Here is a 26,753-nt window from a genome sequence, read left to right as displayed (position 1 = left end):
ATGGCATGTTCCTATTTGCCCAGCAGGGGCTCCGCCTATGATGTGACCATGGCATGTACCTATTTCCCAGCAGGGGGCTCCAACTCTATGATGTGACCATGGCATGTTCCTATTTGCCCAGCAGGGGACTCCACCCATGGCATGTACCTATTTGCCCAGCAGGGGCTCCACCTCTATGATGTGACCATGGCATGTTCCTATTTGCCCAGCAGGGGGCTCCACCTCTATGATGTGTCCATGGCATGTTCCTATTTCCCCAGCAGGGGCCTCCACCTCTATGCCATGACCTCATAGAGAATGGTAGAGGCCTCTAGTGGCCAAACTGAGTCAAGTTTGTAGGCCTCCTTGCTCGCACACACTTTTTTCAGTTCTGCCCTCAAATGTTCTATAGGATTGAGGTCAGGATTTGTGATGGCCACTCCAATACTTTGACTTTGCTGTCCTAAAGGCATTTTGCCACAACAATGGAAGTATGCTTGGGGTCATTGTCCATTTGGATGATCCATTTGCGACCAAGCTTTAACTTCCTGACTGATGTCTTAAGATGTTGCTTCAATATATCCACATAATAATATTTTGGTGAGTCTCTTTTAAAATGGGTTAAAGTTAACTACAGGTGTAAAATACTAAATAATGGCTACTTCTCAGAAAGTATTCAACTGTCAAGAGGAGTAAAACAAGGTTGTCCACTATCGGCATATCTATTTAATATGGCTGTCAAAATGTTAGCTATTAAAATCAGATCCAACAATAACATCAAGGGCCTTGAAATCCCTGGCTTAAAAACCACAGTATCATTGTACACTGATGATTCATGTTTTCTTTTAAATCCACAATGTGGATCCCTGCACAGCCTCAACGAGGATCTAGCTACTTTGTATAACCTCTCTGAATACAACCAAATGATGATCAGTGCTATATTACGCATTGATCACTAAAAACACAACTTTTACATTACCGTATAAAATGGTGTGACAGTGATGTGGATATACTGGTTACATATCCCAATATATATAAATAATCTCACTACATTCAATTTTAATAGAAAGTTGGCAAAATAGATAAGATCTTGCTACCGTGGAAAGGAAAATACCTGTCTATTTGTGGAAAAATCACCCTGATTAACTCTTTAGTCATATCCCAGTTTACCCTGATTAACTGCTTTAGTCATATCCCAGTTTACCCTGTTAACTCTTTAGTCATATCACAGTTTACTGATTAACTCAGTCATATCCCAGTTTACCCTGATTAACTCTTTAGTCATATCACAGTTTACCCTGATTAACTCTTTAGTCATATCCCAGTTTACCCTGATTAACTCTTTAGTCATATCACAGTTTACCCTGATTAACTCACTTAGTCATATCCCAGTTTACCCTGATTAACTCTTTAGTCATATTACAGTTCACACTGATTAACTCTTTTAGTCATATCCCAGTTTACCCTGATTAACTGGATAGTCATATCACAGTTTACCCTGATTAACTCTTTAGTCATATCCCAGTTTACCCTGATTAACTCTTAGTCATATCCCAGTTTACCCTGATTAACTCAGTCATATCCCAGTTTACCCTGATTAACTCTTTAGTCATATCCCAGTTTACCCTGATTAACTCTTTAGTCATATCCCAGTTTACCTTGATTAACTCTTTAGTCATATCCCAGTTTACCCTGATTAACTCTTCAGTCATATCCCAGTTTACCCTGATTAACTCTTTAGTCATATCCCAGTTTACCCTGATTAACTCTTTAGTCATATCCCAGTTCACCCTGATTAACTCCAGTCACATCCCAGTTCACCCTGATTAACTCTTTAGTCACATCCCAGTTCACCCTGATTAACTCTTTAGTCAGATCCCAGTTTACCCTGGATTAACTCTTTAGTCAGATCCCAGTTTACCCTGATTAACTATTTAGTCATATCCCAGTTTACCCTGATTAACTCTTTAGTCATATCCCAGTTTACCCTGATTAACTCTTTAGTCATATCCCAGTTTACCCTGCTTAACTCTTTAGTCATATCCCAGTTTACCCTGCTTAACTCTTTAGTCATATCCCAGTTTACCCTGATTAACTCTTTAGTCATATCCCAGTTTACCCTGCTTAACTCTTTAGTCATATCCCAGTTTACCCTGATTAACTCTCTAGTCATATCCCAGTTTACTGTGATTAACTATTTAGTCATATCCCAGTTTACCCTGCTTAACTCTTTAGTCATATCCCAGTTTACCCTGATTAACTCTTTAGTCATATCCCAGTTTACCCTGATTAACTCTTTAGTCATATCCCAGTTTACCCTGATTAACTCTTTAGTCATATCCCAGTTTACCCTGGGGATTAACTCTTTAGTCATATCCCAGTTTACCCTGCTTAACTCTTTAGTCATATCCCAGTTTACCCTGCTTAACTCTTTTAGTCATATCCCAGTTTACCCTGATTAACTCTTTAGTCATATCCCAGTTTACCCTGGATTAACTCTTTAGTCATATCCCAGTTTCCCTGATTAACTCTTTAGTCATATCCCAGTTTACCCTGATTAACTCTTTAGTCATATCCCAGTTTACCCTGGATTAACTCTTTAGTCATATCCCAGTTTACCCTGATTAAAGATCTTTAGTCATATCCCAGTTTACCCTGGTTAACTCTTTAGTCATATCCCAGTTTACCCTGATTAACTCTTTAGTCATATCCCAGTTTACCCTGATTAACTATTTAGTCATATCCCAGTTTACCCTGATTAACTCTTTAGTCATATCCCAGTTTACCCTGATTAACTCTTTAGTCATATCCCAGTTTACCCTGATTAACTCTTTAGTCATATCCCAGTTCACCATGATTAACTCTTTAGTCACATCCCAGTTCACCCTGATTAACTCTTTAGTCACATCCCAGTTCACCCTGATTAACTCTTTAGTCAGATCCCAGTTTACCCTGATTAACTCTTTAGTCATATCCCAGTTTACCCTGATTAACTCTTTAGTCATATCCCAGTTTACCCTGATTAACTCTTTAGTCATGTCCCAGTTTACCCTGGATTAACTCTTTAGTCATATCCCAGTTTACCCTGATTAACTCTTTAGTCATATCCCAGTTCACCCTGATTAACTCTTTAGTCACATCCCAGTTCACCCTGATTAACTCTTTAGTCACATCCCAGTTCACCCTGATTAACTCTTTAGTCAGATCCCAGTTTACCCTGATTAACTCTTTAGTCATATCCCAGTTTACCCTGGGCTTAACTCTTTAGTCATATCCCAGTTTACCCTGATTAACTCTTTAGTCATATCCCAGTTTACCCTGATTAACTCTTTAGTCACATCCCAGTTCACCCTGATTAACTCCTTAGTCACATCCCAGTTCACCCTGATTAACTCTTTGTCACATCCCAGTTCACCCTGATTAACTCTTTAGTCAGATCCCAGTTTACCCTGATTAACTCTTTAGTCATATCCCAGTTTACCCTGATTAACTCTTTAGTCATATCCCCAGTTTACCCTGATTAACTCTTTAGTCATATCCCAGTTTACCCTGATTAACTCTTCAGTCATGTCCCAGTTTACCCTGATTAACACTTTGGTCATATCCCAGTTTACCCTGATTAACTCTTTAGTCATATCCCAGTTTACCCTGATTAACTCTTTAGTCATATCCCAGTTCACCCTGATTAACTCTTTAGTCACATCCCAGTTCACCCTGATTAACTCTTTAGTCAGATCCCAGTTTACCCTGATTAACTCTTTAGTCATATCCCAGTTTACCCTGATGAACTCTTTAGTCATATCCCAGTTCACCCTGATTAACTCTTTAGTCATATCCCAGTTTACCCTGATTGACTCTTTAGTCATATCCCAGTTTACCCTGATTAACTCTTTAGTCATATCCCAGTTTACCCTCCTTAACTCTTTAGTCATATCCCAGTTTACCCTGATTAACTCTTAGTCACATCCCAGTTTACCCTGATTAACTCTTTGGTCATATCCCAGTTTACCCTGATTAACTCTTTAGTCATATCCCAGTTTACCCTGATTAACTCTTTAGCCATATCCCAGTTTACCCTGATTAACTCTTTAGCCATATCACAGTTTACCCTGATTAACTCTTTAGTCATATCCCAGTTTACCCTGATTAACTCTTTAGCCATATCCCAGTTTACCCTGATTAACTCTTTAGTCATATCCCAGTTTACCCTGATTAACTCTTTAGTCATATCCCAGTTTACCCTGATTGACTCTTTAGTCATATCCCAGTTTACCCTGATTGACTCTTTAGTCATATCCCAGTTTACCCTGCTTAACTCTTTAGTCATATCCCAGTTTACCCTGCTTAACTCTTTAGTCATATCCCAGTTTACCCTGATTAACTCATTAGTCATATCCCAGTTTACCCTGATTAACTCTTTAGTCATATCCCAGTTTACCCTGATTAACTCTTTAGTCATATCCCAGTTTACCCTGATTAACTCTTTAGTCATATCCCAGTTTACCCTGATTAACTATTTAGTCATATCCCAGTTTACCCTGCTTAACTCTTTAGTCATATCCCAGTTTACCCGGATTAACTCTTTTAGTCATATCCCAGTTTACCCTGATGAACTCTTTAGTCATATCCCAGTTTACCCTGATTAACTCTTTAGTCATATCCCAGTTTACCCTGATTAACTCTTTAGTCATATCCCAGTTTACTCCTGATTAACTCTTTTGTCATATCCCAGTTTACCCTGATTAACTCTTTAGTCATATCCCAGTTTACCCTGATTGACTCTTTAGTCATATCCCAGTTTACCGATATGCTTATGGTCTTGCCTACACCGAGCGACTTGTTTTTAAAATGATATGAGCAAAAAGATTCCATTATATTTGGAACGGCAAGTCAGACAAAATTAAATGGGCCTATTTATATAATGAATATGAATTCAGAGGGCAGAAATAATGAAATATTAAATCATTAGACCTCTATGGTTAAAAAAAAACAATATTTAGGGAATAATTCGATTTTTTGTATAATCTTCATAAATAGGACTGGTGGAGTTATGTCATAGATGCAGCTAACAAAAAAATATGGAAATGTCTGCTCTCACCAGAATTACAACCAACGAATTGCAGCATTACCGCAAAAATGGAAGAGGCAAGAAGAAAGGGGATAAAGTAAGGAACTTGTCTGTCAGCCCTGCATTAACGACCAAAATTGGCTAAAGAAAATTGTGATGAATGAAAAAGCATACCAGTTTCATTTAAGGAAATATGACATTTACATAAGTATTCAGACCATTTGCTCAGTACTTTGTTGAAGCACCTTAGGCAGCAATTACAGCATAGAGTCTTCTTGGGTATGACACGACAAGCTTGGCACACCTGTATTTGGGGAGTTTCTACCATTCTTCTCTGCAGATCCTCTCAAGGTTGGATGGGGAGCGTTGCTGCACAGCTATTTTCAGGTCTCTCTAGAGATCTTTGATCGGGTTCAAGTCTGGGCTCTGGCTGGGCACTCAAGGACATTCAGAGACTTGTCCTGAAGCCACTCCTGCATTGTCTTGGCTGTGTTCTTAGGGTCATTGTCTTGTTGAAAGGTGAACCTTCGCCCCAGTCAGAGATCCTGAGTGCTCTGGAGCAGGTTTTCATCAAGGATCTCTCTGTACTTTGCTCCGTTCATCTTTCCTTTGGTCCTGACTAGTCTCCCAGTCCCTGCTGCTGAAAAACAACCCCACAGCATGATGCTGCCACCACCGTGCTTCAACGTAGGGATGGTGCCAGGTTTCCTCCAGACGTGATGCTGCCACCACCGTGCTTCAACGTAGGGATGGTGCCAGGTTTCCTCCAGATGTGATGCTTGGTGTTCAGGCCAAAGAATTCAATCTTGGTTTAATCAGACCAGAGAATCATGTTTCTCATAGTCTGAGAGTCCTTTAGGTGCCTATTGGTAAACCCAAGCGGGCTGTCGTGCCTTTACTGAGGAGGGCTTCCGTCTGGTCACTCTACCATAAAGACCTGATTGGTGGTGCCGCAGAGAAGGTTGTCCTTCTGGAAGGTTCTCCCATTTCCACAGAGGAACTCTGAGCTCTGTCAGTCAGAGTGACCATTGACCAAGGCCCTTCTTCCCCGATTGCTCAGTTTGGCAGGGCGGCCAGCTCTAGGAAGAGTCTTGGTGGATCCAAACTTCTACCATTTAAGAATGATGGAGGCCACTGTGTTCTTGGGGACCTTCAATGCTGCAGAATGATGGAGGCCACTGTGTTCTTGGGGACCTTCAATGCTGCAGAATGATAGAGGCCACTGTGTTCTTGGAGACCTTCAATGCTGCAGAATGATGGAGGCCACTGTGTTCTTGGAGACCTTCAATGCTGCAGAATGATGGAGGCCACTGTGTTCTTAGGGACCTTCAATGCTGCAGAATGATGGAGGCCACTGTGTTCTTGGGGATCTTCAATGCTGCAGAATGATGGAGGCCACTGTGTTCTTGGAGACCTTCAATGCTGCAGAATGATGGAGGCCACTGTGTTCTTAGGGACCTTCAATGCTGCAGAATGATGGAGGCCACTGTGTTCTTGGGGACCTTCAATGCTGCAGACATTTTTTGGTACCCTTCCCCAGATCTGTGCCTCAACCCAATCCTGTCTCTGAGCTTTATGGACAATGCCTTCGACATCATGGCTTAGTTTTTACTCTGACATGCACTGTCAGCTGTGGGACCTTATATAGACAGGTGTGTGCCTTTCCAAATCATGTCCAATCAATTAAATTTACCACAGGTGGAATCCAATCAAGTTGTAGAAACTGCTCAAGGATGATCAATGGGAACAGAATGCACCTGAGTTCAATTTCAAGGCTCATCGCAAAGGGTCTGAATACTTATGTAGATAACATATTTCTAACATATTAACATATTTCAGAACTTTTGTGAAACATCACAGACAGCACAGTTGAAAAATATATGGCAAATAGAAAGAAAAACTGGATGGTTTTCAGAGATAGATGGGAGGGGTTGAGTGGAGCTGAAGGATGAGGACTAAATATATAGACTGTGTTAAATGTATACAGTATGGATAAGCTGGAAGGATGAGGACTAAATATATAGACTGTGTGTTAAATGTATACAGTATGGATAAGCTGGAAGGATGGGGACTAAATATATAGACTGTGTTAAATGTATACAGTATGGATAAGCTGGAAGGATGGGGACTAAATATATAGACTGTGTTAAATGTATACAGTATGGATAAGATGGAAGGATGAGGACTAAATATATAGACTGTGTTAAATGTATACAGTATGGATAAGCTGGAAGGATGGGGACTAAATATATAGACTGTGTTAAATGTATACAGTATGGATAAGCTGGAAGGATGAGGACTAAATATATAGACTGTGTGTTAAATGTATACAGTATGGATAAGCTGGAAGGAGGGGGAATAAATATATAGACTGTGTTAAATGTATACAGTATGGATAAGCTGGAAGGAGGGGGACTAAATATATAGACTGTGTTAAATGTATACAGTATGGATAAGATGGAAGGATGGGGACTAAATATATAGACTGTGTTAAATGTATACAGTATGGATAAGATGGAAGGATGGGGACTAAATATATAGACTGTGTGTTAAATGTATACAGTATGGATAAGATGGAAGGAGGGGGACTAAATATATAGACTGTGTTTAAATGTATCAGTATGGATAAGCTGGAAGGATGGGGACTAAATATATAGACTGTGTGTTAAATGTATACATGATGGATAAGCTGGAAGGAGGGGGACTAAATATATGACCATGTGTGTTAAATGTATACAGTATGGATAAGCTGGAAGGATGAGGACTAAATATATAGACTGTGTTAAATGTATACAGTATGGATAAGCTGGAAGGAGGGGACTAAATATATAGACTGTGTGTTAAATGTTACAGTATGGATAAGCTGGAAGGATGAGGACTAAATACATAGACTGTGTGTTTAATGTATACAGTATGGATAAGCTGGAAATATACGTCCCAAGTGTTGCTGTTCATTCGTTTACTTCAATTAGGGATGGGTGGTAGGGTTATGGGGAAATAATAAAGGAAATAAATATATATACCATATATGTTATTTATACATTGGCCTCCATCTATCTATGATGTGACCATGATGTGTACCTATTTCCCCAGCAGGGGCTCCACCTCCATGATGTGACCATGATATGTACCTATTTCCCCAGCAGGGGGCTCCACCTCTATGATGTGACCATGATGTGTACCTATTTCCCCAGCAGGGGGCTCCACCTCTATGATGTGACCATGGCATGTTCCTATTTCCCCAGCAGGGGGCTCCACCTCCATGATGTGACCATGATGTGTACCTATTTCCCCAGCAGGGGGCTCCACCTCTATGATGTGACCATGATATGTACCTATTTCCCCAGCAGGGGGCTCCACCTCCATGATGTGACCATGATGTGTACCTATTTCCCCAGCAGGGGGCTCCACCTCCATGATGTGACCATGATGTGTAGCTATTTCCCCAGCAGGGGGCTCCACCTCTATGATGTGACCATGATGTGTACCTATTTCCCCAGCAGGGGGCTCCACCTCTATGATGTGACCATGATGTGTACCTATTTCCCCAGCAGGGGGCTCCACCTCCATGATGTGACAGTCACTGCTCCTCTCCCAATGGAAGGTGATTCTGGATCTGCTGTTGTTCCACATCTGAAGAGACAAAGATTACTGGTACCATGGTGGTCTGGAGAACAGACCATCAGAGACTACTGGTACCATGGTGGTCTGGAGAACAGACCATCAGAGACTACTGGTACCATGGTGGTTCTGGAGAACAGACCATCAGAGGCTCCACTGGTACCATGGTGGTCTGGAGAACAGACCATCCAAGACCATGACTGGTACCATGGTGGTCTGGGGGAACAGACCATCCATGACTGTTCTGGTTCCATGGTGGTCTGGAGATGTGACCATCAGAAACTACTGGTCCCAGGTGGTCTGGAGAACAGACCTTCAGAGACTACTGGTACCATGGTGGTCTGGAGAACAGACCATGATGAGACTATTTCCCATGGTGGTCTGGGGAACAGACCATCAGAGACTACTGATGTGACCATGGTGGTCTGGAGAACCCCATCAGAGACTACTGGTACCATGGTGGTCTGGAGAACAGACCATCAGAGACTACTGATGTGACCATGGTGGTCTGGAGAACAGACCATCAGAGACTACTGGTACCATGGTGGTCTGGAGATGTGACCATCAGAGACTACTGGTACCAGTTTGGATGTGACCAGCGCGTCACTTGGCCAGTTTGGATGGGCTCCAAGCGCGTCATGATGGCCAGTTTGGATGTAGCAGGGGCGTCACTTGGCCAGTTTGGATGTAGCAGGGGCTCCACTTAGTCATGGATGTGAGCGCGTCACTTGGCCAGTTTGGACGTAAGCGGGGCTCACTTGGTCATGATGTGGACCATGATGTGTCACTTGGCCAGCAGGGGTAAGCGCTATGACCATGGCCTATTTGGATGTAAGCGCTCACTTGGCCAGATTGGACGTAAGCCAGCAGGGGCTTGGCCAGTTTGGATGTAAGCGCCACTTGGTCAGTTTGGACGGGGCTCACTTGGTCAGTTTGATGTAAGCACTTCACTTGGCCAGTTTGGACGTATGCGCGTCACTTGGCCAGTTTGGGGTAAGCGCGTCACTTGGCCAGTTTGGATTTAAGCAGGGGCTCCACCTCTGATGTGACCATGATATGTACCTTGGACGCAGCGGGCTCCACTTGGTCATGATGGACGTAAGCGTCACTTGGTCAGTTTGGATGTAAGCACTTCATGATGGCCAGTTTGGACGGGGCTCCAGCGCGTCACTTGGTCAGTTTGGACGCAGGGGCTCACTTGGTCCAGATTTGGATGTATTTCCCCAGCAGGGGGCTCACCTCAGATTTGACCATGATAAGCGCTCACTTGGTCAGGGGCTCCACGCTCTATGATTGACCATGGTCAGTTTGGACGTAGCAGGGGTCATGGCCAGTTTGATGTGTAGCGCTTTCCCCAGCAGGGGGCTTGGATGATGTGACCATGATATGGCCAGTTTGGGGGTCCACCTCCATGATGGCCATGATGTGTAAGCGCTATTTCACCAGCAGGGGCTCCACCACTTGGCCAGTTCCATGATGTAAGCGCGTCATTTCCCCAGCCAGTTTGGATGTAAGCGCTTCACTGTGGTCAGTTTGGACCTATTTCCCCAGCAGGGGGCTCCACCTCCATGATGTGACCATGATAAGTACCTATTTCCCCAGCAGGGGCTCCAGTTTGATGTGACCATGATGTGTCAGTTTGGATTTCCCCAGCAGGGGCTCCACTTGGTCATGATGTGACGCTTCACTTGGTCAGTTTGGCTCCACCGTCATGATGGCCAGTTGTGGACGTAGCGGGCACTTGGCCAGTTTGGATGTAAGCAGGGGCTCCACCTCTATGATGGCCAGTTTGGACGTAAGCGGGGGCACTTGGCCACCTTGGACGTGACCCTGTGGCCAGTTTGGCGGGGGCTCCACTTGGCCAGTTTGGATGTAAGCATCATGTGGCCAGTTTGGACGCAGCGGGCTCACTTGGCCAGTTTGGACGTGCGGGGCTCACTTGGCCATTTGGACGTGAAGTACCTAGTTTGGAGCAGCGGGCGTCACTCTGGCCAGTTTGGACGTAAGCCACCCAGTTTGGATGTCCAAGCCACTTGGCCAGTTTGGACGTAAGCGCACTTCCCCAGCAGGGGCTCCACCTCACTGATGTGACCATGATTGTACCTATTTCCCCAGGGGCTAAGCGGGGATGTGTACGTAAGCCCAGCAGGGGGCTCCACCTTTGATGTGACCATGATGTGGTCAGTTTGGAGCAAGGGCTCCACCTTTGGATGTAACCATGATGTGGTCATGGACGCAAGGGCTCCACCTTTGATGTGAATGATGTGTACCTTTCAGTTTGGGGCTCCACCTCATGATGGACCAGTTTGGATGTAAGCGGGGCACTTGGCCAGTTTGGATGTGACCATGATTGGTCTATTGGACAGCAAGGGCTCCACCCAGTTTGACCATGTAAGCGCGTCCCACTTGGTCCACTCTTGATGTGACCATGACTTGGTCAGTTTGGAGCAGGCTCTCACCTCTATGATGTGACCATGATTGGATGTAAGCAGGGGGCTCCACTTGATGTCCAGTTTGGATTTAAGCAGGGGCTCCACCTCTATGATGTGACCATGATGTGTATGTAAGCGTCACTTGGTCAGTTTGGACGTAAGCGCCAGTTTGGATGTAAGCGCTCACTTGGTCAGTTTGATGTAAGCATGATTGGTCAGTTTGGACGTAAGCGCTCCAGTTTGGATGTAACGCGTCACTTGGTCAGTTTGGACGCAGGGGCTCCACTCTATGATGCCATGATTGGACGTATTTCCCCAGCAGGGGGCTCCACCAGTTTGGATGTGACCATGATGTGGCCAGTTTGGATGTAAGCGCTCCACTTGGTCAGTTTGGATGTAAGCGGGGCTCAGTTTGACGTGCGATGTTTGTACCTGTTTCCCCAGCAGGGGCTCCACTTGGTCAGTTTGGACGTAAGCGCTCCACTTGGCCAGATTGGATGTATGATTGGTCAGTTTGGATGTAAGCGCGTCACTTCCCCAGCAGGGGGCTCCACCTCCAGATTGGATGTAAGCGCAGGGGCTCCACCCAGTTTGGATGTAAGCGCTCCAGTTTGGATGTAAGCGCGCCAGTTTGGATGGGCTCCACTCCATGATGTTTGATGTGTAGCGTCACTTGGCCAGTTTGGACGTAAGGGCTCCAGTTTGATGTAAGACCATGATTGGCCAGTTTGGATGTAAGCGGCTCACCTCCAGTTTGATGTAAGCCATGATCACTTGGCAGTTTGGACGTAGCGGCTCCACCTTTGGATGTGACCACTGATGGTCAGTTTGGAGTAAGGGGTCCACTCTGATGCCAGTTTGGATGTAAGGGGGCTCCACCTCTGGCCATTTGGATGTAAGCTCATTTCCCAGTTTGGGGTAAGCTCCACTCCAGTTTGGACGTATGATATGTACCTTCACTTGGGGGCTCACCTCCATGATGTAAGCGCGATCACTTGGTCAGTTTGGATGTAAGCGCCCAGTTTGGATGTAAGCGTCCACTGATGTGACCATGATGTGTACGCTATTTCACTTGGTCAGTTTGATGTGACCATGATGTGTGGCCAGTTTGGAGCAGGGGGCGCTCCACTTGGCCAGTTTGATGTACCTATTTCCCAGCAGCGTCACTTGGCCAGTTTGGACGTAAGCGCGTCACCTGGCCAGTTTGGACGGGGGCTCCACCTCCAGTGGATGTGACCATGATGTGTCATTTGGCCAGTTTGGGCTCCACGCTCACTTGGTCAGTTTGGATGTGCGCTTCACTTGGTCAGTTTGGACGTCCATGATGCGCCATGATGTGGTCCTAGTTTGGACGGGGCTCCAAGCTCCATGATGGCCAGTTTGGACGTATTTCCCCAGCGGCACTTGGCCAGTTTGGATGTGACCACTGATTGGCCAGTTTGGACGTAAGGGGCTCCACTTGGCCAGTTTGGATGTAAGCCATGACTTGGCCAGTTTGGACGTAGGGGGCTCACTTGGCCAGTTTGGATGTGACCATGATGTGTAGCTACTTGGCCAGTTTGGGCTCCACCTCATGATGGCCATGTGGACGTAAGGCCAGGGGGCCAGTTTGGATGTGACCATTTGGATGTAAGCGCGTCACTTGGCCAGTTTGGATGTAAGCCATGATGGCCAGTTTTCCCCAGTAGAGGGGCTCACTTGGTGACCAGTTTGGATATTTCGTAACCTCCATGATGTCCATGACTTGGCCAGTTTGGACGTAAGCGCCACCAGTTTGATGTACCATGATGTGTACCTGGCCAGTTTGGATGTAACCTCCATGATGGCCAGTTTGGATGTAGCTTTTCAGCAGGGGGCTCCACCTCCATGATGTGACCAGATGTGTACGCGTCCTTGGTCAGGGGGGACCATTTGATGTAAGCGCGTCACTTGGTCAGCAGGACGGCGCGTCACACCAGTTTGGATGTAAGCGTCATGATGTGGCCAGTTTGGATGTAAGCGGGCTCACTTGGTCAGTTTGGACCATGATGCGCCAGTTTCCCCAGTAGGGGGCTCCACTTGGTCAGATGGACCATGATGTGTACGTCACTTGGTCAGTTTGGATGTAAGCGCACCTCCAGATTGACCATGATGTGTCCTAGTTTGGACAGCATGGGGCTCCACTTCCAGATTTGTGACCACTTGGTCAGTTTGGACCACCTCCAGTTTGGATGTAACGCTCACTTGGTCAGTTTGGATGTAAGCGCTCACCATGGACCAGTTTGGACGTAAGCCATTGGCAGTTTGGATGTAAGCGCGTCACTTGGTCAGTGAAGGACAAAGCGTCACTTGGCCAGTTTGGATGTAAGCGCGTCACTTGGCCAGTTTGGATGTTTGGAAAGCGTCACTTGGCCAGTTTGGATGTAAGCGGTCACTTGGCCAGTTTGGATGTAAGCGCATCAGAGACTTGGCCAGTTTGGATGTAAGCGCGTAGACTACTGGTCAGTTTGGATGTAAGACCGTCACTTGGCCAGTTTGGATGTAAGCGCATCACTTGGCCAGTTTGGACGAAGCGCCAGAGACTTTGGATGGTGGTCCAGTTTTGGATGTAAGCGACACCATGGTGGTTTGGATGTAAGCGCCATCAGAGACTACTGGCCATTGGTCTGGAGAACAGACCAGTTTGGATGACTAAGCGCACCACTTGGCCAGTTTGGATGTAACGCCATCAGAGACTACTGGTACCATGGTGGTTTGGAGAACAGACCATCAGCGTCACTTGGTCAGTTTGGGTCCATGGGTTTGGACGTAAGCGGTACAGTTTGGACTTAAGCGCCCAGTTTGGATGTAAGCGCCATCACTTGGCCAGTTTGGATGTAAGCGCGTCACTTGGCCAGTTTGGATGTAAGCGCGTCACTTGGCCAGTTTGGATGTAAGCGCGTCACTTGGCCAGTTTGGATGTAAGCGCGTCACTTGGCCAGTTTGGATGTAAGCGCGTCACTTGGCCAGTTTGGATGTAAGCGCGTCACTTGGCCAGTTTGGATGTAAGCGCGTCACTTGGCCAGTTTGGATGTAAGCGCGTCACTTGGCCAGTTTGGATGTAAGCGCTTCACTTGGCCAGTTTGGATGTAAGCGCGTCACTTGGTCAGTTTGGATGTAAGCGCGTCACTTGGTCAGTTTGGATGTAAGCGCTTCACTTGGCCAGTTTGGATGTAAGCGCGTCACTTGGTCAGTTTGGATGTAAGCGCGTCACTTGGCCAGTTTGGATGTAAGCGCTTCACTTGGCCAGTTTGGATGTAAGCGCTCACTTGGCCAGTTTGGATGTAAGCGCGTCACTTGGTCAGTTTGGATGTAAGCGCGTCACTTGGCCAGTTTGGATTTGGATTGGCCAGTTTGGATGTAAGCGCGTCAGTTGGTGGATGTAAGCGCGTCACTTGGTCAGTTTGGATGTAAGCGCGTCACTTGGCCAGTTTGGATGTAAGCGCGTCACTTGGCCAGTTTGGATGTAAGCGCTTCACTTGGCCAGTTTGGATGTAAGCGCTTCACTTGGCCAGTTTGGATGTAAGCGCTTCACTTGGCCAGTTTGGATGTAAGCGCGTCACTTGCCAGTTTGGACACTTGGCCAGTTTGGATGTAAGCGCGTCACTTGGCCAGTTTGGATGTAAGCGCGTCACTTGGCCAGTTTGGATGTAAGCGCTCACTTGGCCAGTTTGGATGTAAGCGCTTCACTTGGCCAGTTTGGACGTAAGCGCTTCACTTGGCCAGTTTGGATGTAAGCGCGTCACTTGGCCAGTTTGGATGTAAGCGCTTCACTTGGCCAGTTTGGATGTAAGCGCGTCACTTGGCCAGTTTGGATGTAAGCGTCACTTGGCCAGTTTGGATGTAAGCGCTTCACTTGGCCAGTTTGGATGTAAGCGCGTCACTTGGCCAGTTTGGATGTAAGCGCTTCACTTGGCCAGTTTGGATGTAAGCGCGTCACTTGGCCAGTTTGGATGTAAGCGCACTTGGCCAGTTTGGATGTAAGCGCGTCACTTGGCCAGTTTGGATGTAAGCGCGTCACTTGGCCAGTTTGGATGTAAGCGCGGCCAGTTTGGATGTAAGCGCGTCACTTGGCCAGTTTGGATGTAAGCGCGTCACTTGGCCAGTTTGGATGTAAGCGCGCCAGTTTGGATGTAAGCGCGTCACTTGGTCAGTTTGGATGTAAGCGCGTCACTTGGCCAGTTTGGATGTAAGCGCGTCACTTGGCCAGTTTGGATGTAAGCGCGTCACTTGGCCAGTTTGGATGTAAGCGCGTCACTTGGCCAGTTTGGATGTAAGCGCGTCACTTGGTCAGTTTGGATGTAAGCGCTCACTTGGCCAGTTTGGATGTAAGCGCGTCACTTGGCCAGTTTGGATGTAAGCGCGTCACTTGGCCAGTTTGGATGTAAGCGCGTCACTTGGCCAGTTTGGATGTAAGCGCGTCACTTGGCCAGTTTGGATGTAAGCGCTCACTTGGTCAGTTTGGATGTAAGCGTCACTTGGCCAGTTTGGATGTAAGCGCTCACTTGGCCAGTTTGGATGTAAGCGCGTCACTTGGCCAGTTTGGATGTAAGCGCGTCACTTGGCCAGTTTGGATGTAAGCGCGTCACTTGGCCAGTTTGGATGTAGTTTGGATCACTTCACTTGGCCAGTTTGGATGTAAGCGCGTCACTTGGCCAGTTTGGATGTAAGCGCTCACTTGGCCAGTTTGGATGTAAGCGCGTCACTTGGCCAGTTTGGATGTAAGCGCGTCACTTGGCCAGTTTGGACGTAAGCGCGTCACTTGGTCAGTTTGGATGTAAGCGCGGCCAGTTTGGATGTAAGCGTCACTTGGCCAGTTTGGATGTAAGCGCCAGTTTGGACTTGGCCAGTTTGGATGTAAGCGCGTCACTTGGCCAGTTTGGACGTGGCGCCAGTTTGGATGTAAGCGCGTCACTTGGCCAGTTTGGATGTAAGCGTCACTTGGCCAGTTTGGATGTAAGCGCGTCACTTGGTCAGTTTGGATGTAAGCGCGTCACTTGGTCAGTTTGGACGTAAGCGCGTCAGGCCAGTTTGGACGTAAGCGCGTCACTTGGTCCAGTTTGGATGTAAGCGCGTCACTTGGCCAGTTTGGATGTAAGCGCGTCACTTGGCCAGTTTGGATGTAAGCGCGTCACTTGGCCAGTTTGGACGTAAGCGCGTCACTTGGCCAGTTTGGATGTAAGCGCTTCACTTGGTCAGTTTGGATGTAAGCGCGTCACTTGGCCAGTTTGGATGTAAGCGCGTCACTTGGCCAGTTTGGATGTAAGCGCGTCACTTGGCCAGTTTGGATGTAAGCGCGTCACTTGGTCAGTTTGGATGTAAGCGCTTCACTTGGTCAGTTTGGATGTAAGCGCTTCACTTGGTCAGTTTGGATGTAAGCGCGTCACTTGGTCAGTTTGGATGTAAGCGCGTCACTTGGCCAGTTTGGATGTAAGCGCTTCACTTGGCCAGTTTGGATGTAAGCGCGTCACTTGGCCAGTTTGGATGTAAGCGCTTCACTTGGCCAGTTTGGATGTAAGCGTCACTTGGCCAGTTTGGACGTAAGCGCGTCACTTGGCCAGTTTGGATGTAAGCGCGTCACTTGGCCAGTTTGGATGTAAGCGTCACTTGGCCAGTTTGGATGTAAGCGCTTCACTTGGCCAGTTTGGATGTAAGCGCGTCACTTGGCCAGTTTGGATGTAAGCGCTTCACTTGGCCAGTTTGGATGTAAGCGCGTCACTTGGCCAGTTTGGATGTAAGCGCTTCACTTGGTCAGTTTGGATGTAAGCGCGTCACTTGGCCAGTTTGGACGTAAGCGCGTCACTTGGCCAGTTTGGACGTAAGCGCTTCACTTGGCCAGTTTGGACGTAAGCGCGTCACTTGGTCAGTTTGGATGTAAGCGCGTCACTTGGTCAGTTTGGATGTAAGCGCCAGTTTGGATGTAAGCGCGTCACTTGGTCCAGTTTGGATGTAAGCGCGTCACTTGGTCAGTTTGGATGTAAGCGCGCCAGTTTGGATGTAAGCGCGTCACTTGGCCAGTTTGGACGTAAGCGCGTCACTTGGCCAGTTTGGAAGCGCGCCAGTTTGGATGTAGCGCGTCACTTGGCCAGTTTGGATGTAAGCGCTCACTTGGTCAGTTTGGACGTAAGCGCGCCAGTTTGGACGTAAGCGCGTCACTTGGCCAGTTTGGATGTAAGCGTCACTTGGCCAGTTTGGATGTAAGCGCGTCACTTGGCCAGTTTGGATGTAAGCGCGTCACTTGGCCAGTTTGGACGTAAGCGCGTCACTTGGCCAGTTTGGACGTAAGCGCGTCACTTGGCCAGTTTGGATGTAAGCGCGTCACTTGGCCAGTTTGGATGTAAGCGCGTCACTTGGCCAGTTTGGACGTAAGCGCGTCACTTGGCCAGTTTGGATGTAAGCGCGTCACTTGGCCAGTTTGGATGTAAGCGCGTCACTTGGCCAGTTTGGACGTAAGCGCGTCACTTGGTCAGTTTGGATGTAAGCGCGTCACTTGGCCAGTTTGGATGTAAGCGCGTCACTTGGTCAGTTTGGACGTAAGCGCGTCACTTGGCCAGTTTGGATGTAAGCGCGTCACTTGGCCAGTTTGGATGTAAGCGCGTCACTTGGCCAGTTTGGACGTAAGCGCGTCACTTGGCCAGTTTGGATGTAAGCGCTTCACTTGGCCAGTTTGGACGTAAGCGCGTCACTTGGCCAGTTTGGATGTAAGCGCTTCACTTGGTCAGTTTGGATGTAAGCGCGTCACTTGGCCAGTTTGGATGTAAGCGCGTCACTTGGCCAGTTTGGATGTAAGCGCGTCACTTGGTCAGTTTGGATGTAAGCGCGTCACTTGGCCAGTTTGGATGTAAGCGCGTACTTGGCCAGTTTGGATGTAAGCGCGTCACTTGGCCAGTTTGGATGTAAGCGCGTCACTTGGCCAGTTTTGATGTAAGCGCGTCACTTGGCCAGTTTGGATGTAAGCGCGTCACTTGGCCAGTTTGGACGTAAGCGCTTCACTTGGTCAGTTTGGATGTAAGCGCGTCACTTGGTCAGTTTGGATGTAAGCGCGTCACTTGGCCAGTTTGGATGTAAGCGCGTCACTTGGTCAGTTTGGATGTAAGCGCGTCACTTGGCCAGTTTGGATGTAAGCACTTCACTTGGTCAGTTTGGATGTAAGCGCGTCACTTGGCCAGTTTGGATGTAAGCGCTTCACTTGGCCAGTTTGGATGTAAGCGCTTCACTTGGCCAGTTTGGATGTAAGCGCTTCACTTGGCCAGTTTGGATGTAAGCGCGTCACTTGGCCAGTTTGGATGTAAGCGCGTCACTTGGCCAGTTTGGATGTAAGCGTCACTTGGCCAGTTTGGATGTAAGCGCTCACTTGGCCAGTTTGGATGTAAGCGCGTCACTTGGTCAGTTTGGATGTAAGCGCGTCACTTGGCCAGTTTGGACGTAAGCGCGTCACTTGGTCAGTTTGGATGTAAGCGCTTCACTTGGCCAGTTTGGATGTAAGCGCTTCACTTGGCCAGTTTGGATGTAAGCGCGTCACTTGGTCAGTTTGGATGTAAGCGCGTCACTTGGCCAGTTAGGATGTAAGCGCTTCACTTGGCCAGTTTGGATGTAAGCGCGTCACTTGGTCAGTTTGGATGTAAGCGCGTCACTTGGCCAGTTAGGATGTAAGCGCGTCACTTGGTCAGTTTGGATGTAAGCGCTTCACTTGGCCAGTTTGGACGTAAGCGCGTCACTTGGTCAGTTTGGATGTAAGCGCGTCACTTGGCCAGTTTGGATGTAAGCGCGTCACTTGGCCAGTTTGGACGTAAGCGCGTCACTTGGCCAGTTTGGATGTAAGCGCGTCACTTGGCCAGTTTGGACGTAAGCGCTTCACTTGGCCAGTTTGGATGTAAGCGCGTCACTTGGTCAGTTTGGACGTAAGCGCGTCACTTGGCCAGTTTGGACGTAAGCGCGTCACTTGGCCAGTTCGGATGTAAGCGCTCACTTGGCCAGTTTGGACGTAAGCGCTTCACTTGGTCAGTTTGGACGTAAGCGCGTCACTTGGCCAGTTTGGATGTAAGCGCTTCACTTGGTCAGTTCGGACGTAAGCGCGTCACTTGGCCAGTTTGGACGTAAGCGCGTCACTTGGCCAGTTTGGATGTAAGCGCGTCACTTGGCCAGTTTGGATGTAAGCGCGTCACTTGGCCAGTTCGGATGTAAGCGCGTCACTTGGTCAGTTTGGACGTAAGCGCGTCACTTGGCCAGTTTGGATGTAAGCGTCACTTGGTCAGTTCGGACGTAAGCGCGTCACTTAGCCAGTTTGGATGTAAGCGCGTCACTTGGCCAGTTTGGATGTAAGCGCGTCACTTGGCCAGTTTGGATGTAAGCGCGTCACTTGGCCAGTTTGGATGTAAGCGCGTCACTTGGCCAGTTTGGACGTAAGCGCGTCACTTGGTCAGTTTGGATGTAAGCGCGTCACTTGGCCAGTTTGGATGTAAGCGCGTCACTTGGCCAGTTTGGACGTAAGCGCGTCACTTAGTCAATTTGCCCACTGGGTAAACATAAAGTATCTCATTGATGTACTATCAGAACTGATTACCTTGAAGCTCCTGCGGATGGTGGTGCCTATGAACACCTCTCCAGGGATATGAATAGAGTAAGGCTCCAACAGGACCTGGTAGGCCTGTGTCAACCCTTTGACCTCTATCTCCATGACAATCACATCGTTCACCTTGGGGGCGGTGTCCAGAGGTTCATCCTCTCTGGGCAGCTCTGGGACGTCCCTCACTACCAGGTGACACACACGGTGGTAGTCCATCAACTGGATAAAACACACATCAACTTTTACTGATGCACCTAGTGAATCACACCCTACAGCTACTCATGGTCCAGTCGGGTTAGAGGTCAGAGGTTACCTGCTGGGGCTGGTATGTAAGGAGGAACTCATGGTCCTGTAGGGGGGTTAGCAGGCCGGAGGCGGGGCTGACGTAGAACACGTCGTCATTGGCCAAGTGGTACTGGATGTGGGCGGGGTCAGGGATCTCCCCAGGGAGGAGGGTCTGCAAGTTGGGCTGCATGATCTGCCAATGGAACGCCAGCTCCAAGTGACTGACACACAGACAGACATAAAGAGAGAGAGCGAGAGAGAGACAGAGACAGACAGAGAGAGAGAAGAAACAGACAGAGAGAGAGTAGAAACAGACAGAGAGAGAGTAGAAACAGACAGAGAGAGAGTAGAAACACAGAGAGAGAGTATAGAAACAGACAGAGAGAGTATAGAAACAGACAGAGAGAGAGTAGAAACAGACAGAGACAGACAGAGAGAGTAGAAACAGACAGAGAGAGAGTAGAAACAGACAGAGAGAGAGTAGAAACAGACAGAGAGAGAGTAGAAACACAGAGAGAGAGTAGAAACAGACAGAGCGAGAGTAGAAACAGACAGAGACAGACAGAGAGTAGACACAGACAGAGAGAGTAGAAACAGACAGAGAGAGAGTAGAAACAGACAGAGAGAGAGAAACAGACAGAGAGAGAGTAGAAACAGACAGAGAGAGTAGAAACAGACAGAGAGAGAGTAGAAACAGACAGAGAGAGTAGAAACAGACAGAGAGAGAGTAGAAACAGACAGAGAGAGTAGAAACAGACAGAGAGAGAGTAGAAACAGACAGAGAGAGAGTAGAAACAGACAGAGAGAGAGTAGAAACACAGAGAGAGAGTAGAAACAGACAGAGGGAGTAGAAACAGACAGAGAGAATAGAAACAGACAGAGAGAGCAGAAACAGACAGAGAGAGAATAGAAACAGACAGAGAGAGTAGAAACAGACAGAGAGAGTAGAAACAGACAGAGAGAGTAGAAACAGACAGAGACAGAGAGGGAAAAAAAGGTGAGAAAAAGTATTCTACAGAAAGAGAGATTTCTGCAAACATCGACAGAAACATATAGATCAGATCTGAAACATTACATTTGGTTCTGGTCTAATGTGTTGTTGATGGTGGTTAGTTTAAGGGTTAGGGCAGGTAGCTGGTCTAATGTGTTGTTGATGGTGGTTAGTTTAAGGGTTAGGGCAGGTAGCTGGTCTAATGTGTTGTTGATGGTGGTTAGTTTAAGGGTTAGGGCAGGTAGCTGGTCTAATGTGTTGTTGATGATGGTTAGTTTAAGGGTTAGGGCAGGTAGCTGGTCTAATGTGTTGTTGTTGATGGTGGTTAGTTTAAGGGTTAGGGCAGGTAGCTGGTCTAATGTGTTGTTGATGGTGGTTAGTTTAAGGGTTAGGGCAGGTAGCTGGTCTAATGTGTTGTTGATGGTGGTTAGTTTAAGGGTTAGGGCAGGTAGCTGGTCTAATGTGTTGTTGATGGTGGTTAGTTTAAGGGTTAGGGCAGGTAGCTGGTCTAATGTGTTGTTGATGGTGGTTAGTTTAAGGGTTAGGGCAGGTAGCTGGTCTAATGTGTTGTTGATGGTGGTTAGTTTAAGGGTTAGGGCAGGTAGCTGGTCTAATGTGTTGTTGATGGTGGTTAGTTTAAGGGTTAGGGCAGGTAGCTGGTCTAATGTGTTGTTGATGGTGGTTAGTTTAAGGGTTAGGGCAGGTAGCTGGTCTAATGTGTTGTTGATGGTGGTTAGTTTAAGAGTTAGGGCAGGTAGCTGGTCTAATGTGTTGTTGATGGTGGTTAGTTTAAGGGTTAGGGCAGGTAGCTGGTCTAATGTGTTGTTGATGGTGGTTAGTTTAAGGGTTAGGGCAGGTAGCTGGTCTAATGTGTTGTTGATGGTGGTTAGTTTAAGGGTTAGGGCAGGTAGCTGGTCTAATGTGTTGTTGATGATGGTTAGTTTAAGGGTTAGGGCAGGTAGCTGGTCTAACGTGTTGTTGATGGTGGTTAGTTTAAGGGTTAGGGCAGGTAGCTGGTCTAATGTGTTGATGATGATGGTTAGTTTAAGGGTTAGGGCAGGTAGCTGGTCTAATGTGTTGTTGATGATGGTTAGTTTAAGGGTTAGGGCAGGTAGCTGGTCTAATGTGTTGTTGATGGTGGTTAGTTTAAGGGTTAGGGCAGGTAGCTGGTCTAATGTGTTGTTGATGGTGGTTAGTTTAAGGGTTAGGGCAGGTAGCTGGTCTAATGTGTTGTTGATGGTGGTTAGTTTAAGGGTTAGGGCAGGTAGCTGGTCTAATGTGTTGTTGATGGTGGTTAGTTTAAGGGTTAGGGCAGGTAGCTGGTCTAATGTGTTGTTGATGGTGGTTAGTTTAAGGGTTAGGGCAGGTAGCTGGTCTAATGTGTTGTTGATGGTGGTTAGTTTAAGGGTTAGGGCAGGTAGCTGGTCTAATGTGTTGTTGATGGTGGTTAGTTTAAGGGTTAGGGCAGGTAGCTGGTCTAATGTGTTGTTGATGGTGGTTAGTTTAAGGGTTAGGGCAGGTAGCTGGTCTAATGTGTTGTTGATGGTGGTTAGTTTAAGGGTTAGGGCAGGTAGCTGGTCTAATGTGTTGTTGATGATGGTTAGTTTAAGGGTTAGGGCAGGTAGCTGGTCTAATGTGTTGTTGATGGTGGTTAGTTTAAGGGTTAGGGCAGGTAGCTGGTCTAATGTGTTGATGATGGTGGTTATGGTGGTTAGTTTAAGGGTTAGGGCAGGTAGCTGGTCTAATGTGTTGTTGATGGTGGTTAGTTTAAGGGTTAGGGCAGGTAGCTGGTCTAATGTGTTGTTGATGGTGGTTAGTTTAAGGGTTAGGGCAGGTAGCTGGTCTAATGTGTTGTTGATGGTGGTTAGTTTAAGGGTTAGGGCAGGTAGCTGGTCTAATGTGTTGTTGATGGTGGTTAGTTTAAGGGTTAGGGCAGGTAGCTGGTCTAATGTGTTGTTGATGATGGTTAGTTTAAGGGTTAGGGCAGGTAGCTGGTCTAATGTGTTGTTGATGGTGGTTAGTTTAAGGGTTAGGGCAGGTAGCTGGTCTAATGTGTTGTTGATGGTGGTTAGTTTAAGGGTTAGGGCAGGTAGCTGGTCTAATGTGTTGTTGATGGTGGTTAGTTTAAGGGTTAGGGCAGGTAGCTGGTCTAATGTGTTGTTGATGATGGTTAGTTTAAGGGTTAGGGCAGGTAGCTGGTCTAATGTGTTGTTGATGGTGGTTAGTTTAAGGGTTAGGGCAGGTAGCTGGTCTAATGTGTTGTTGATGGTGGTTAGTTTAAGGGTTAGGGCAGGTAGCTGGTCTAATGTGTTGTTGATGGTGGTTAGTTTAAGGGTTAGGGCAGGTAGCTGGTCTAATGTGTTGTTGATGGTGGTTAGTTTAAGGGTTAGGGCAGGTAGCTGGTCTAATGTGTTGTTGATGGTGGTTAGTTTAAGGGGTTAGGGCAGGTAGCTGGTCTAATGTGTTGTTGATGGTGGTTAGTTTAAGGGTTAGGGCAGGTAGCTGGTCTAATGTGTTGTTGATGGTGGTTAGTTTAAGGGTTAGGGCAGGTAGCTGGTCTAATGTGTTGTTGATGGTGGTTAGTTTAAGGGTTAGGGCAGGTAGCTGGTCTAATGTGTTGTTGATGGTGGTTAGTTTAAGGGTTAGGGCAGGTAGCTGGTCTAATGTGTTGTTGATGGTGGTTAGTTTAAGGGTTAGGGCAGGTAGCTGGTCTAACATGTTGTTGATGGTGGTTAGTTTAAGGGTTAGGGCAGGTAGCTGGTCTAATGTGTTGTTGATGGTGGTTAGTTTAAGGGTTAGGGCAGGTAGCTGGTCTAATGTGTTGTTGATGGTGGTTAGTTTAAGGGTTAGGGCAGGTAGCTGGTCTAATGTGTTGTTGATGGTGGTTAGTTTAAGGGTTAGGGCAGGTAGCTGGTCTAATGTGTTGTTGATGGTGGTTAGTTTAAGGGTTAGGGCAGGTAGCTGGTCTAATGTGTTGATGATGGTGGTTAGTTTAAGGGTTAGGGCAGGTAGCTGGTCTAATGTGTTGTTGATGGTGGTTAGTTTAAGGGTTAGGGCAGGTAGCTGGTCTAATGTGTTGTTGACCTATCAGCTGGCCTTGATGGTGGTTAGTTTAAGGGTTAGGGCAGGTAGCTGGTCTAATGTGTTGTTGATGGTGGTTAGTTTAAGGGTTAGGGCAGGTAGCTGGTCTAACGTGTTGTTGATGGTGGTTAGTTTAAGGGTTAGGGCAGGTAGCTGGTCTAATGTGTTGTTGATGGTGGTTAGTTTAAGGGTTAGGGCAGGTAGCTGGTCTAATGTGTTGTTGATGGTGGTTAGTTTAAGGGTTAGGGCAGGTAGCTGGTCTAATGTGTTGTTGATGGTGGTTAGTTTAAGGGTTAGGGCAGGTAGCTGGTCTAATGTGTTGTTGATGGTGGTTAGTTTAAGGGTTAGGGCAGGTAGCTGGTCTAATGTGTTGTTGATGGTGGTTAGTTTAAGGGTTAGGGCAGGTAGCTGGTCTAACGTGTTGTTGATGGTGGTTAGTTTAAGGGTTAGGGCAGGTAGCTGGTCTAATGTGTTGTTGATGGTGGTTAGTTTAAGGGTTAGGGCAGGTAGCTGGTCTAATGTGTTGTTGATGGTGGTTAGTTTAAGGGTTAGGGCAGGTAGCTGGTCTAATGTGTTGTTGATGGTGGTTAGTTTAAAGGTTAGGGCAGGTAGCTGGTCTAACGTGTTGTTGATGGTGGTTAGTTTAAGGGTTAGGGCAGGTAGCTGGTCTAATGTGTTGTTGATGATGGTTAGTTTAAGGGTTAGGGCAGGTAGCTGGTCTAATGTGTTGTTGATGGTGATTAGTTTAAGGGTTAGGGCAGGTAGCTGGTCTAATGTGTTGTTGATGGTGGTTAGTTTAAGGGTTAGGGCAGGTAGCTGGTCTAATGTGTTGTTGATGGTGGTTAGTTTAAGGGTTAGGGCAGGTAGCTGGTCTAACGTGTTGTTGATGGTGGTTAGTTTAAGGGTTAGGGCAGGTAGCTGGTCTAATGTGTTGTTGATGGTGGTTAGTTTAAGGGTTAGGGCAGGTAGCTGGTCTAATGTGTTGTTGATGGTGGTTAGTTTAAGGGTTAGGGCAGGTAGCTGGTCTAATGTGTTGTTGATGGTGGTTAGTTTAAGGGTTAGGGCAGGTAGCTGGTCTAATGTGTTGTTGATGGTGGTTAGTTTAAGGGTTAGGGCAGGTAGCTGGTCTAACGTGTTGTTGATGGTGGTTAGTTTAAGGGTTAGGGCAGGTAGCTGGTCTAATGTGTTGTTGATGGTGGTTAGTTTAAGGGTTAGGGCAGGTAGCTGGTCTAATGTGTTGTTGATGGTGGTTAGTTTAAGGGTTAGGGCAGGTAGCTGGTCTAATGTGTTGTTGATGGTGGTTAGTTTAAGGGTTAGGGCAGGTAGCTGGTCTAATGTGTTGTTGATGGTGGTTAGTTTAAGGGTTAGGGCAGGTAGCTGGTCTAATGTGTTGTTGATGGTGGTTAGTTTAAAGGTTAGGCAGGTAGCTGGTCTAACGTGTTGTTGATGGTGGTTAGTTTAAGGGTTAGGGCAGGTAGCTGGTCTAATGTGTTGTTGATGATGGTTAGTTTAAGGGTTAGGGCAGGTAGCTGGTCTAATGTGTTGTTGATGGTGGTTAGTTTAAGGGTTAGGGCAGGTAGCTGGTCTAACGTGTTGTTGATGGTGGTTAGTTTAAGGGTTAGGCAGGTAGCTGGTCTAATGTGTTGTTGATGGTGGTTAGTTTAAGGGTTAGGGCAGGTAGCTGGTCTAATGTGTTGTTGATGGTGGTTAGTTTAAGGGTTAGGGCAGGTAGCTGGTCTAATGTGTTGTTGATGGTGGTTAGTTTAAGGGTTAGGGCAGGTAGCTGGTCTAATGTGTTGTTGATGGTGGTTAGTTTAAGGGTTAGGGCAGGTAGCTGGTCTAACGTGTTGTTGATGATGGTTAGTTTAAGGGTTAGGGCAGGTAGCTGGTCTAATGTGTTGTTGATGATGGTTAGTTTAAGGGTTAGGGCAGGTAGCTGGTCTAATGTGTTGTTGATGATGGTTAGTTTAAGGGTTAGGGCAGGTAGCTGGTCTAATGTGTTGATGATGGTGGTTAGTAAAGGGTTAGGGCAGGTAGCTGGTCTAATGTGTTGTTGATGGTGGTTAGTTTAAGGGTTAGGGCAGGTAGCTGGTCTAATGTGTTGTTGATGGTGGTTAGTTTAAGGGTTAGGGCAGGTAGCTGGTCTAATGTGTTGTTGATGGTGGTTAGTTTAAGGGTTAGGGCAGGTAGCTGGTCTAACGTGTTGTTGATGGTGGTTAGTTTAAGGGTTAGGGCAGGTAGCTGGTCTAATGTGTTGTTGATGGTGGTTAGTTTAAGGGTTAGGGCAGGTAGCTGGTCTAATGTGTTGATGATGGTGGTTAGTTTAAGGGTTAGGGCAGGTAGCTGGTCTAATGTGTTGTTGATGGTGGTTAGTTTAAGGGTTAGGGCAGGTAGCTGGTCTAATGTGTTGTTGATGGTGGTTAGTTTAAGGGTTAGGGCAGGTAGCTGGTCTAACGTGTTGTTGATGGTGGTTAGTTTAAGGGTTAGGGCAGGTAGCTGGTCTAATGTGTTGATGATGATGGTTAGTTTAAGGGTTAGGGCAGGTAGCTGGTCTAATGTGTTGTTGATGGTGGTTAGTTTAAGGGTTAGGGCAGGTAGCTGGTCTAATGTGTTGTTGATGATGGTTAGTTTAAGGGTTAGGGCAGGTAGCTGGTCTAATGTGTTGTTGATGGTGGTTAGTTTAAGGGTTAGGGCAGGTAGCTGGTCTAATGT

General features: G+C 46.9%; 1 protein-coding gene across 1 annotated transcript in view; it reads right to left on the bottom strand.

Annotated features, from left to right (window-relative positions):
* The window catches only part of dlec1 (DLEC1 cilia and flagella associated protein), a 114,731-nt gene that overhangs the window by 55,566 nt on the left and 32,412 nt on the right, over positions 1-26,753 (bottom strand). The window contains exons 12-14 of the mRNA XM_052516252.1: positions 19,998-20,190; positions 19,682-19,903; positions 8,587-8,680 (exon numbers count right to left, since the gene is read on the bottom strand). Coding sequence (XP_052372212.1) covers positions 8,587-8,680; positions 19,682-19,903; positions 19,998-20,190 — 509 coding nt within the window. The remainder of the gene's footprint in view (positions 1-8,586; positions 8,681-19,681; positions 19,904-19,997; positions 20,191-26,753) is intronic.

This window comes from Oncorhynchus keta, unplaced genomic scaffold (genome assembly GCF_023373465.1).
Source record: "Oncorhynchus keta strain PuntledgeMale-10-30-2019 unplaced genomic scaffold, Oket_V2 Un_scaffold_4195_pilon_pilon, whole genome shotgun sequence".
NCBI classification, from domain to species: domain Eukaryota; kingdom Metazoa; phylum Chordata; class Actinopteri; order Salmoniformes; family Salmonidae; genus Oncorhynchus; species Oncorhynchus keta.
The sequence above is the reverse complement of the archived record's forward strand: the minus strand, read 5'-3'. Positions and strand labels throughout refer to the sequence as shown.